The 12,677-nt window shown below is 38.1% G+C and overlaps 1 protein-coding gene across 2 annotated transcripts in view; it reads left to right on the top strand.

Annotated features, from left to right (window-relative positions):
• Dcaf10 (DDB1 and CUL4 associated factor 10) overlaps positions 1 to 12,677 on the top strand; it is a 61,363-nt gene that overhangs the window by 34,332 nt on the left and 14,354 nt on the right. The window contains exon 3 of one of the 2 annotated variants that reach the window (XM_008847672.2): positions 3,543 to 3,740. The exons of the other annotated variant lie outside the window; for it this stretch is intronic. Coding sequence (XP_008845894.1) covers positions 3,543 to 3,740 — 198 coding nt within the window. The remainder of the gene's footprint in view (positions 1 to 3,542; positions 3,741 to 12,677) is intronic. 2 annotated transcript variants of the gene reach the window in all.

The raw sequence follows: 12,677 nt of genomic DNA, 5'->3' as shown, positions 1-12,677 counted from the left end.
CTTAACCCATCTTTTGATTGGGTTAAGTCTTGTCTTGATTCTCTGTTTATTGAGTTCATTATATATTCTGGATATTAAAACTTGTCGCTTGTCGCTGGTGAAGATTTTCTCCCATTCTGTGGATTTTCTCTTCACTTCCCTGGTTGCCTCCTTTGATGTACAGAAGCTTTTTAGTTTAATGAGGTCCCATTTGTTAATTCTTGCCCAATAAATTTTATTTTTAATTATGTGTACGTGTGTGCTTGTGAATAGGTATGTACATGTGAGTGCAGATGCCCTCAGATGGGAGGCCAAAGACATTGGATCCCCTAGAGCTGGAGTTATGGGCAATTGTGAGCTGTCAGACATGGGTGCTCAGAACTGAACTCACTTAAGCAGTATGCACTCTTAACTGCTGAGGCATCTCTCCAGCCCCCAAAGAATTCCAAGATTCTTTCTTTTCTTTTTTTGAGACAGGGTCTTCCTGTAACCCCAGCTGGCCTGGAACTCTCTATGTAGAGCACACTGGCCTTGAGCTCTCAGAGTTCTCTCTGAGAACTAAGTGCTGTTATTAAGGTGTGTGCTACCAGCCCAGCTCCAAGATTCTTTCTACATTGTGGGATTAAAATATCCTTTTATTGGGGGCTGGAGAGATAGTTTTGTTTGGTTTTTTGATTCTTGGTATCAAACCCAAGATGGCATGCATGCTTAAGGAAGCAAGTGCTTTACTGCTGAGCTGTACCCTCAAGCCCTAAAATGTTTGGCGATGCATTTTTCTCAGTTGTATAGTTCTTGTTGAATTGAATTATACAACTGTGTTGGAAATTATTAAACTAGTCTTACTTTAAAAAATATCAGTAAAGGGCTGGAGAGATGGCTCAGTGATTAAGAACACTGGTTGTTCTTGGTTTGAATCCCAGCAACCACATGGCAGCTAACAACTGTATGTAACTCCAGTTCCAGGGGATCTGACGGCCTCTTCTGTCCTTTGCGGGCATTGCACGACATGGGTGCACTTACCTACATGCAGGCAATACACTCACACACATAAAATAAAAATAATAAATAAGGGGCTGGAGAGACGGCTCAATGGTTAAGAGCACTGACTGCTCTTGCAGAGAACCCAGGTTCGAGCCAGGAGTAGTGGTGCACACCTTTAATCCCAATATTCCTTTAATCCCAGCATTTGGAGACAAATTCCAGGCCAGCCAGGACTACATAGTGAGACCCTGTCTCTAAATAAATAGAGAGAAAGAAATAACTTTTGGGAATCACTGGAATAAATCAATGATAACGTCCTCTTTAACCTCCACTTTCCCATGTCTAGCACTCTACTGCCTGTATTCCTTTGCTTATCTCTGGGGAGTTTCCTGCTCATCTTTGTAATCAGTTCAGATGGCACCACTGTATAGTCTTTCCTAACCTCCTTCTTTCTTTCGTTTATTCTATATAATTAGTTTATATAACAATGTATTTTTTTTCTTCGCCACTGGGTAGTTAACTCCTTTCATTTATTAATTTAACATGTATTGATGGGATTGGAGATGGAGCTTAGTTAATAAAGAGCTTGCTTTGCATGCATCAAGCCCTGGGTTCAATCCTCAGCACCACGTAAACTGGACATGGTGGCCCACTCTTGTACTTCCAGCAATCAGGAGGCCATAGCAAGAGGATCCAAAGTTCAAAGTTGCCCTCAGCTACATAGTGAGTTGAGGCCAGCCTGGGCTATTTGATGCCCTGTTTCTAAATAAGTAAGTCAGTAAAATAAACAAGCATATGTGCTTGGCACTGTTTATATTAGGTACTAAATCTCTAACCATGTGCTAGGCAGTTTCCTCTTGCCTTCAAGGCATTTAGAGCTTTGTAAAGTTATTCCTTTCACTATAGTGTTAAATACTTTGATAGAATTGTAGACTGCCTGGGATGGAGAGATGGCTCTGTGGATAAAGTGTTTGCTGTACAAGCATGAGGACCTGAGTTCAGATCCCAAGTGCCCACATAAAAGTTGAGCTAAGTGGCACTCATCTTGAACCCCAGTGCTGGTAGGGGAGGGTGGAGACAGGTAGATCCCAGGGGTTCCCTGGCCAGCCAGTCTAGCTGAAACAGTCTAGGTTCAGTGAGAGACCCTGCCTCAAAAACTAAGGTGAAGTAGCTGGGTGTGGTGGTGCATGCCTTTAGTCCTAGCACTTGGGGGACAGAGCAGGTAGAACTCTGTGAGGTCAAGGCCAGCCTGGTCTATCTATATAGTGAGTTCCAGGGCAGCTGGGGCTACAGGGAGACCCTTTCTCAAAAAAAATAAAAATAAAGTGAAAAGCAATAGAGGAAAACATATGTCAACCTCAGATTCCATAAGCATATGTGTACACACAAATATCACACATGCACACACATATGTATACATATACCAAAAAAAAGTATAGAGTGGTTGGAGAACTTTAGCAATTTTTTAAATCTACCCCAGGCTAGATAGAGAGGGAAATCTTCCTGGAGAGGGATGATAGCTAAATATTAAAAAGAAAACATGATTAAAGTAGAGGAGGAAGGTGGACCTGGGTTTTAAAGTCTTGATAAGTTCCAGTAAAGGTCATGATGCTGTTTGTGAATATTGATGTTTATTTCTGACTGGATTATGCATAATATTATGTTGTAAGATGTTCTAGAATTTATTTGTTCTACAAAAGACTAGAAAGTTATATGTAACAGCATTTGTTAAAGACACCATCCTACCATTAAATTAGACATAAACTCAAACATGAATTGTCACTTTTAAAAAAGTATTTATATAAGCCAGGTGTGGTGGTACATGCCTTTAATCCCAGTACTCGGGAGGCAGAGGCAGGCGGATCTCTGTGAGTTCAAGACCAGCCTGGTCTACATAGTGAGTTCTAGGCCAGCTGGGGCTACGAGGAGACCCTGTCTCAAAAAGACCAAAAAAAAAAAAAAAAAAAAAGTATTTGTATGAAATATATTGTCACTAAGGATTGAGAAATTAGTAGGAAATGATTTTAAATCTGTATTATAGTTTAAGTCTGTCTTATACTCTTGACTAATAAAGTGCACTGTGGGAGATTACTTAGGGAATGATTTTGAATTAGTGGATTAAAAATGATGGCAATTTGAATAGCAAGTATTGTACATAAATATGTTCTAAGTAGAAAGGGATGTGACTTGTAACAAACCTTTATTATTTAAAGTCCTTTGTGCTGTCACCCTCAGCAATCGAGTCTTTAAAGTCTGTCACCTATTAAATTTCTCAGTTTTCATTTCCTAAACATATTCTAAAGTCTTCTTTCTACCAACTGTTCTCTAAGCACTTATAATTTCTAGTTCCAAATAAAAGTCAGCGGTTAAACAGAGCAAATCACAGTGCAACTCTTATTAAATCATACTAGCCTGACTATGTGCAAATTAAACTTATTGTTTATTGTGTCAAAAATCATTGGGTTCTGCAGTGAGTTTGTAGTCCTTTGTTTTTCTACACGGGAATATAGAGATTGTTTCTGAAGTCAAATTTTCTTTAAAAAGAGATTAAATGAACCAGTTTTTCTTTTCTGCTTTTGTAGATTTCTTGATAACCGGCTGTTTGCTACCTGCTCTGATGACACTACAATAGCACTATGGGATCTGAGAAAATTGAACACCAAAGTATGCACTTTACATGGTCACACTAGCTGGGTGAAGAACATCGAATATGATACTAATACAAGACTCTTAGTAACATCAGGATTTGATGGAAATGTCATTATTTGGGACACTAACAGGTTTGTGTATAGGAGACCATGTTAGGAATATAATACTGTAAAACTTTTTTTTTGAGATGGTAAACAGCTTCAGTGTTTGGTTCTAGTCTTAAGACAAAAACAAAGCAAAAAACTTAGCTTTATAAAGAAAACAATCAAAAAGTGATTCCTAGGCTAGGGATGTGACTCAGTTGGTTGAATGCTTGCCTAGCATGAGCCCTGAACTTGATCTCCAGTGCTACAGAAAACCAGGCATGGAGACTATGTCTGTAATATAAGCACTCAGGAGATGGAGACAGGATGATCAAAAGTTCAAGGTCATCTTTGGTTACATAGCAAGTTCAAGGATAGCCTGGCCTATATGAAATGACCCTGTCCCAAGAAAATGATTTCTTCTGTTACACTTACTCATATATTGCAACTAAAGAAATTGGAAGTGAGTGTATAGTTCAGTGGCAAAGTGCTTTTCTAAGCTGCATGGGGCTCAGAACTGCAAAAATAGATTTTTTTTTTAATTGGAGAAAATTTCTGGGTGTGGTGGTGCATAACTTTAGTCCTAGCACTCAGAAGGCAGAGACAAGTGGATCTCTGTGAATCCCAACCCAGTCTACCTAGGGAGACCCTATCTCAAAAAAGAAAGAAAGAAAATTGGGCAGGAGATCAAGTCATATATCTAATGATGAAAGCTGGTTTATAAAATGAATTTCCTAAATATAAGGGAAATATTCTTATTTCCTATGTGAAACAAAAATATTTCTTGTTCTTTGGTCTTTCAGTTATAAATGTGTTTATTTTGTAATTTTTTTAAATTTTATGTGTATGAATATATTGCTTGCACGTAGGCAGGTGCAACCATGTTGTGCAATGCCCCTGAAGGTCAGAAGAAGGCATTGGATACCTCTGGAACTGGCGTTATGGATGGTTGTTAGCTGCTGTATGGGTGCTGGGAATCAAACCCATATCTTCTGCAAGAGTAGTCAGTGCTCTTAATTGCTGAGCCATCTCTCCAGCCCTTAAATTTTGTTTTCTTCCATTAAAAGAGTAGTTCTCATTTGAGTGATACTAATCCAAAAGGAATATTTAGAAATGATGCGTAGGACAGTTTGAGTTGTCTATGGGAAAAAAGAGGATACCTACTGATACTTACTTGGTAGGGAACATTGTTTCTTAGCATCCTATAGTACATAGGATAGTTACACAGTGGGCCAGTTGTCCCACCTAAAATGCCAGCTCTGCCTCAGCAGTGAAGCACTGCAAGAAAATGTTTCCTTACAGAGAAATTATTTGCAGAGTAGTTGAGGTTTGGTAAATAATTAAAATGTGCCTGTGCTAACTATGGTGAACTGTTAATATAGTTAACATATTACAGTCTGAAGACCCTCAGAAGTTATATTTAAAAGAGGATGTTCTAGTCTGGTTCTCTATTGCAGTGACAAACACTCTGACCAGTACCAACTTGGGGAGGAAAGGGTTTATTCAGCTTACATCTTCTGGGTCACAGTTCATCAGGGAGCTCAAGGTAGACACTCAGGGCAGGAACCTGGAGACAGGAGCTGGAGCATAGGCCATGGAGGAACACTGCCTACAGCTTGCTCCCCTGGCCTGTGCTCAGCCTGCTTTTTTATACAACATAGGCCCACCTGCCCAGGGGTGGCACCACCTACAGTGGGCTGGGCCCTCCCACATCACTCCCTCAACCCAGGTGTGTCAAGCTGACACTACAGCTATCCAACACAGAGGATATTCTTAGTAAAAAAAATTTCTAGCTACACCTAATTGAGTAAAAGAGTTGTTAATTATCTTTATTCAAAGACTAACGTACTTATTAAAATATAGAGGTAATTTTTTTTTTTTTTGTCTTTTTGAGATGGTCTCCTTGTAGCCCCAGCTGTCCTGGAACTCACTATGTAGATCAGTCTGTTCTTGAACTCACAGAGACCCCCCTGCCTCTGCCTCCTGAGTGCTGGGATTAAAGGTGTGCGCCACCACACCCGGCGAGGTAAATTTTTTTAGTAAGGAAATTTTGAATAGGAATGTAAGTGATAACTTTCAAGTTAGTAGAAGAGTAAAAACTGAATGAATGAATTTTATGCTTCCACTAGAAGCATCATTTAAAAAGGGGTGGGAATGGCTGGGCGTGGTGGCCAGCCTGTGTTACATAGTGACACCTTGTGCTAGAAAACAAAAACAAGTTGGGTCTATGATCTGAGCTACTTGGAATGTTAAGGTATAACAGCTGTGAGTTCAAGGCCAGACTGAGCAACTTAGTGAGATCTTGTCTCAAAATAAAATGTAATAAATTGGCCAGGGATGTGGCTCAATGGTAGGGTAACTGCCTAGCATGTGTGAAGCCTTGAGTTTCCTAATACTAAACTAGCCAGTTAAGAAGTAGTGTTAAATTGAATTAGAAAGTAAAATCAAATTATATGTTCTTTATAAGAAATACTTAAAATATATAAAACCAGAAAACTTGAAGATAAAATAGGGCTAAAAACCAGGTAAGTACTTATGAGATGAAAACAGTGTTGGCCACATTAATAGCAGACAAAATAGAATGTAAGGCAAACAGCATTACTACTACTATAGTACCAATAAAGGTACTACTATATTAAAAGCCTCATTACTAGACTATTATATTGTAGTAGTATATTATAATCTACTTACTAGACTATAAACGAACTCTTACATACACCTAAAAATAAAACTCAGTATTAAAAGAAACAAAATTTGACATAATTACAAGGTAAAAAAAAAGAAATCACCATTTCAGTGGAAAATAACAGTTCCATTTGTTTTACTAATAGATAAGGTAGACACAAAAATGGGCCAGTGAATGGCTGAACTGGTATCAAAGAGATGTCACACAAACCATTTTCTCTAAATTCAGTACAGTTTAACTAAACAGTTAATTAGAAGTTCCCTTGTTTAGCTGAGAATAATAATTCATACTTGTAATTCCAGCATTTGAGAGGCTGAGGTAGGAGGATTGTGAGATTGACACCAACCTGGGCTACATAGTGAGATTCTGTCTAGGAGGGAAGGAGGGAAAGAAGGAAATTCTTACATGCCGTGAAATTAGAAGCTAGACTGACAATTGATGAACTTACTAAAGAAATTTTTTGGGGTAAAGGGTAAGCCCAATAAAATTAGATATATAGAAATGATAAAAAAGGTGTAAAATCAGTATTGAGAATGAAGATACAGTAAGAGTTTTAGAAGTCTGTTCTTTGAAAAAGCTAATTGAGGCTGGGTATGGTGGTGCTCACCTTTAATCCCAGCAGAACTACATAATGACTTTAGCAATTAAGAGCACTGATTGCTCTTGCAGAGGGTTCAGGTTCTGTTTCCAGCACCCACATGGCAGCTAACAACTTCCGTTCCAGGAGATGCAGTGTCGTCTTCTGGCCTCCCTAGGCATTGCACACACATGGTGCATCTTACATACATGCAGGCAAAACACTCAGATAAAAAAAGTTTTAAAGAAAAAGCTAATTGTGTGGCAATTTTTGGGCTAGATTCAAAGATTCATCAAGATAAAAAATGAAGACAAACTATACTAGCAATGAAAAAGGAGATATAACAAAAATATAAGCCAGACATATAAGTGGCACACATCTGTAACCCCAACTCTTAGGAGGCTAAGGTAAGGTAGAAGGATCATGGGCTCAAGGCCAGCTTGGACTGCATAGTGAGACCGTCTCAAAACAGCAGCAGTAGGACTAGCAAGAAGGCTCAGCAGGTAAAGATGCTTGGCCACCAAGCCTGACAACCTGAGTTAGATACCCTGAACCCATGTGGAAAGGGAGAACCAACTTCTGAAAGTTGTCCTCTGACCTCTACATGCATGCTGTGGTATGTGTGCCCACACACATACACTAAATAAATAATAAATAAATAAATAAATAATAAATAGTAATTAAAAAGTCAAACAGAATGAGCAACAACAAATATACATAATAAAATAGCAATATTAGCTTTATGCCAATGTACTTAAAAACTTTGATGAGATAAACATTTTATTCAATATATATTAGAAGCCAGATGTAGTGGCACATGCCTATAGTCCTAGCATTTGGAAGGCTGAAGCAAAAAGATTACAGAGAGTACAAGGCCAGCCTAGGCCATATAGTAAGATCCTGCTTTAAAAACAAAAACAAAAAAATAATGTCTTAGCAAAACTGACTAAAGAGGAAATAGACTTTTTACCAAGACTGTGTTCTGACCAGTACGCCATGGTTCAGCAGAAGCAGCTTTTAGTGGACTGAACTTCTGAATTAAATAAATTGAACGGATGATTTAAAAATCTTCCTACAATGGCTGCGTGTAGTGGCACACGCCTGTAGTCCAGCACTTGGGAGGCAGAGGCAGGTGGATCTCTGTGAGTTCAAGGCCAGCCTAGTCTACATAGTGAGTTCCAGGCCAGCTGGGGCTACAGGGAGACCCTGTTTCAAAAAGACCCCCCCCAAAAGTCTTCCTACAATGAAAAGACTAGACCAAAATGGCCTCATTAATGAATTTTTCCAAACATTTATAGTGAATTGTAACCAGAAAATAGAACAATTCCCAACTCAATACTTTGAGTCTAGTATTACCCTAACACCCAAATCAGATAAACATCCTAAGAATAGAAAATTGCTGACTGATAATCCCTCAAAAAATTGATATAGAAAATCTTCAATATCAGGTGGAAGGAAGAGAGGGTGGAGTGAGAGTAATCAGAAAGGATTACATACATATATGAAATTATTAATAATAATAAATCCAATAAAAATATTAGCAAGTCAAATTTAGCTACATATATAGGGATTATATGCTTCAAGTAGAATTTTTTCTAGTAATGGAGGGTTGGCTTAATGTCCAAAAATCAATTATTGTAATATTTAGTAAAGGTCAAAACCCATATGGTCATCCTAATAAAGACAGAAAAACACTTGACAAAATCTAACCCCTGTTTGTGATACAATTAGGAATAAAAGGGAATTTTCTCAGCCTAATAAAGAGCTCCTATGAATAATCTCTGGCTAAAATCATAATGTGGAAAACCTGATTACCCATAAGACTGAGAACAGAGCTATTACCACTTTCATCCAGATTGTACTGGAGGTGCAGCATAGCTGTGGCAGCGTAATCAGACAAGAAATATTAAATCAGTCTTCATATACAAAAGATTTAGTCTTCTATGTAGAAAGTCTTAGGGAATCCACAAAATCCCTAGAACTGATTTCAGCAAGTGCACAAAATATACAAAATTAATATACAAAAATCAATTGCATTTCTCTTTATAAGCAGTGAATAATCCAAAGATAAAGAAAACATTTCTGTTCACAATAATATCAAAAAAAGAGCTGAAAAATTGACTCAGCAGTTAAGAACACTTGCAGTTCTTCCAGAGGACCTGAATTTGATTCCCTGCACCCACATGGCAGCTAACAACCATCCAGAACTCCAGTTCCAGGGGATCTGACACCCTCTTCTGGCCACATGGTGCATGTACATACATGCAGGCAAAATACTCATACATGTAAAATGAAAATAATAATTAAAAAAAATTTTTTTTAAGTATACACTGAGAATATTCAGTACTTTTGTTTTGTTTTTATAGATAAGGTCTGTTTGCCCCATCTGACCTGGAACTCACTGTGTCCAACATCCCAGACTGGCCTGGATCTCACAGAGATCTCACTTGTCTCTGCCTCCAAGTGCTGAGATTAAAGGCCTGCACCACCTTGCCTGGCCAGCCAGCCCTCTTTTTTTTTTAAAAAAAATAAAAACAAATAAAAACAAAGACACATTTTCTAGCCCAGGCTGGTCTGAAATTCCCATGTAGCTGAGGATGACCTTGAACTTCTTTTTCTTCTACCTGTACTTTCTGAGTGCTGGGATGACAGGTATATGCCAACACAACCAGTTTATGTGCCGCTGGGAATCAAACTCAAGGCTTTGTGCATGCTAGGCAAGCACTCTACGAACTGATACCTCATATCCCCAGCACCTCAGAACAGTTTTAAATAGTGAACCTTGAGAAGTTTTCTCTATACAATTAGAAAAGAGAATATGCCTAACATTACTACTGTTGTTCATTAATGCCATGGGTGAGATAGTGCAGTAAAAAGATGGTGCAATAAAAGAAAGAAAAAATTATATATAAGGATTGGAAATTTTTTATATTTTATTTATTATTTTTAATTTCATGTGTATGAGTGTATTGCCTGCATGTATATGAGTGCACCTGTGTCGTGCAATGCTGCGGAGGTCAGAAGAAAGCTTTAGTTTCCCTTGGAACTGGAGTTAAGGATGGTTTGTAGCCACCATGTGGGTGCTGGGAATTGAACCCAGGTCCTCTGCAAGAGCAGTCAGTGCTCTTAACCACTGAGCCATCTCTCCATCCCCCAAGGATTGGAAATTTTAATGTCATTCATAGATGATATGATTCTATTAGGAATTAACAAACTTTCTGTGCTGGATTAACTGATAAATATTTTAGCCTTTATAACTGTATGGTGTTGGAGTAGCTACACAGAGTGGATGTGGCTGTGTTATAAAACAAGCCAGTGGGGTCATATAAAAACTATATAAAAACAAGCCAGTGAGTTCAAGCATCTTTAATCCCAGCCCTCAGGAGGCAGAGGTAGGTAGATCTCCCAGGCCAGGCTGTTCTCCATAGTGAAACCCAGTCTCAAAACACAAAACAACACAACACAACACAAACCAACCAAACCAACCAAATGTCAGTGGACCAGGTTTGGCCTGTGGCCAGTTTTCCAACCCTTTGTCTATATAGAAAATCCTAGAAATTCTTCTGAGAAATAATCAAAATTACTGAGTCAATCAAGATTGTTAAGTATAAATTATGGAAAACAGTATGGAATTTCCTAAAAAAAATTAGAGCTCCTGTATAATTGAGTAGTCTCTCTACTGGGACTATTCCAAAGGAACTTAAATCAGTGTGTTAAATATCATTTATTCATTACCTTACATTAGCCAAGGTATGGAACCAACCTTGGAGGTCCATCAGGTCCATCAGAAGATGAGTGGACTTTAAAAATTTGGTATATAAACACACTGTAACACTATTTAGCCTTTAAACAGAAGAAAATCTTGTCTTTTGCAGTAGCATGGATGAACCTAGTAGGCATATATTAACTGAAATAAGCCAAGCATTGCTTTGATGAAGCATCTAAAGCAGTAGACTCTTAGAAGCAAGGAGTGGAATGGTAGTTACCTAGGAGCTAGACACTGGTGCAGAGGGGAGATGTTGGTCAGAGAATACAAAATTTCATTTGGAAGAACACATATAAAAATAGATTATACAATATAGTGACTATAGTTAATACCAATGTATACTTGAAAATCACTGAGAGCATGAAAAGTAATGCATATGTTAATTAAGTCAACATGTAGACATTTTAAAACATGTTGGTTGGGGATATTAGTAGAGTACATGGTTAGCATATGCAAGGACATAGGTTTGATCTTTAGCACCAAAAAAAAAAATGTTGTATAAGTATATACAATTTTCATATAAAATTTTATATACATTTTACTCAATTAAAAATAACAATAAAGATGACTAGATATGTTTTTAATTGTTTATAATGTATTTATTGTTTTTTGTTTTATGTGTATGCGTATTCTGAATGTATAAAAGTTTACCCATGCATGCAATGCCTGAAGAGGCCAGAAGAGGGCATAGGAGCTCCTGGAATTGAAGTCATGGGTGGTTGTTAACTGCCGTGTAGGTGCTGGGAACTGAACCCAGGTCCTCTGCAAGAGCAGCCAGTGCTCTTAACCACTAAGCTATCTCTCCAGCCCTCTATTTTTTTAAAATTAATTTATTATTTTTTAAAAAAGGAGGCCAGGAGTGGTGGCACACGCCTTTAATCCCAGTGCTGGGAGGCAGAGGCCAGATGATCTTTGTGAGTTCCAGGCCAGCTGAAGCTATGTGAGTCCCAGGACAGCTGGAAAAAAAAAAAAAAAAAAAAAAAAAAAAAAAAAAAAAAGACAAAAAAAAGACAGAAAAAAAAAAGAAAGAAAGAAAGAAAAAAGAGATGGGTTATAAATTCATAAAGACAGGAAAATAGGAGAGGAAACTTGTTTGACAGAATTTTAGAAGCTGAGAAGGAGGCAGATTAATGGCATCTGACTTAGCAACTGTCTTAAGCAGTTTCACTTAGGAAGTTCAAGAAAGCTAAATCCTAGGACTGGAAACCTGACTCAGTGTTTAAGTGCACTTGCTGCTCAGAGGATCCAGGTTAGGTTCCAAGCATCCACATGGTGGCTAACAGCTGTCTGTAACTCTAGTTCCAGGGGATCTTCTGGCCTTCAGAGGCATTGCATGACAATTTACATGCAGACAAAACACTCATATACATAAAATAAAAATAAAACTTGGGCGTGGTAGCGCACGCCTGTAGTCTCAGCACTTGGGAGGCAGAGGCAGGTGGATCTCTGTGAGTTCAAGGCCAGCCTGGTCTACATAGTGAGTTCCAGGCCAGCTCGGGCTGCAGGGAGACCCTGTCTCAAAAAGACCAAAAAACCCAAAAAACCTTTAAAAAAATAATTCAAGTCCTATATGTAAGAGAATATTGATAACTACCAAGTTTTATTCTCTGTATTCCAAAAACTTCTGTTTGTGTTTCCTACATTAGAAGTTTTTCTCGTGTATGATTATCATTGGATGTTTGCCCTCTTTATAGAATAAAATGAGAAACTTCTGCTAAAATCACACATTGCCCATTGGAAGGGGTTAAATGTGGCAATATAAGTTCTTATATATTTTTAAATTCTAAATGTTTTATAGACTACTGAGATGGTTCAACAGGTAAAGGCACTAGCCACCAAGCTTGACAACCTGAGTTTGATCCCTCCTGCAAGTTGTCCTTCACATGTGTGCCCCTTCACATGTGTGCCCCTTCAATGTAATTTTTAAATTAAACGAATGAGAACTATCAGAGACCA

This window comes from Nannospalax galili, unplaced genomic scaffold (genome assembly GCF_000622305.1).
Source record: "Nannospalax galili isolate Female #2095 unplaced genomic scaffold, S.galili_v1.0 scaffold263, whole genome shotgun sequence".
NCBI lineage: Eukaryota > Metazoa > Chordata > Mammalia > Rodentia > Spalacidae > Nannospalax > Nannospalax galili.
This window is presented reverse-complemented; position numbering and strand designations above follow the sequence as displayed.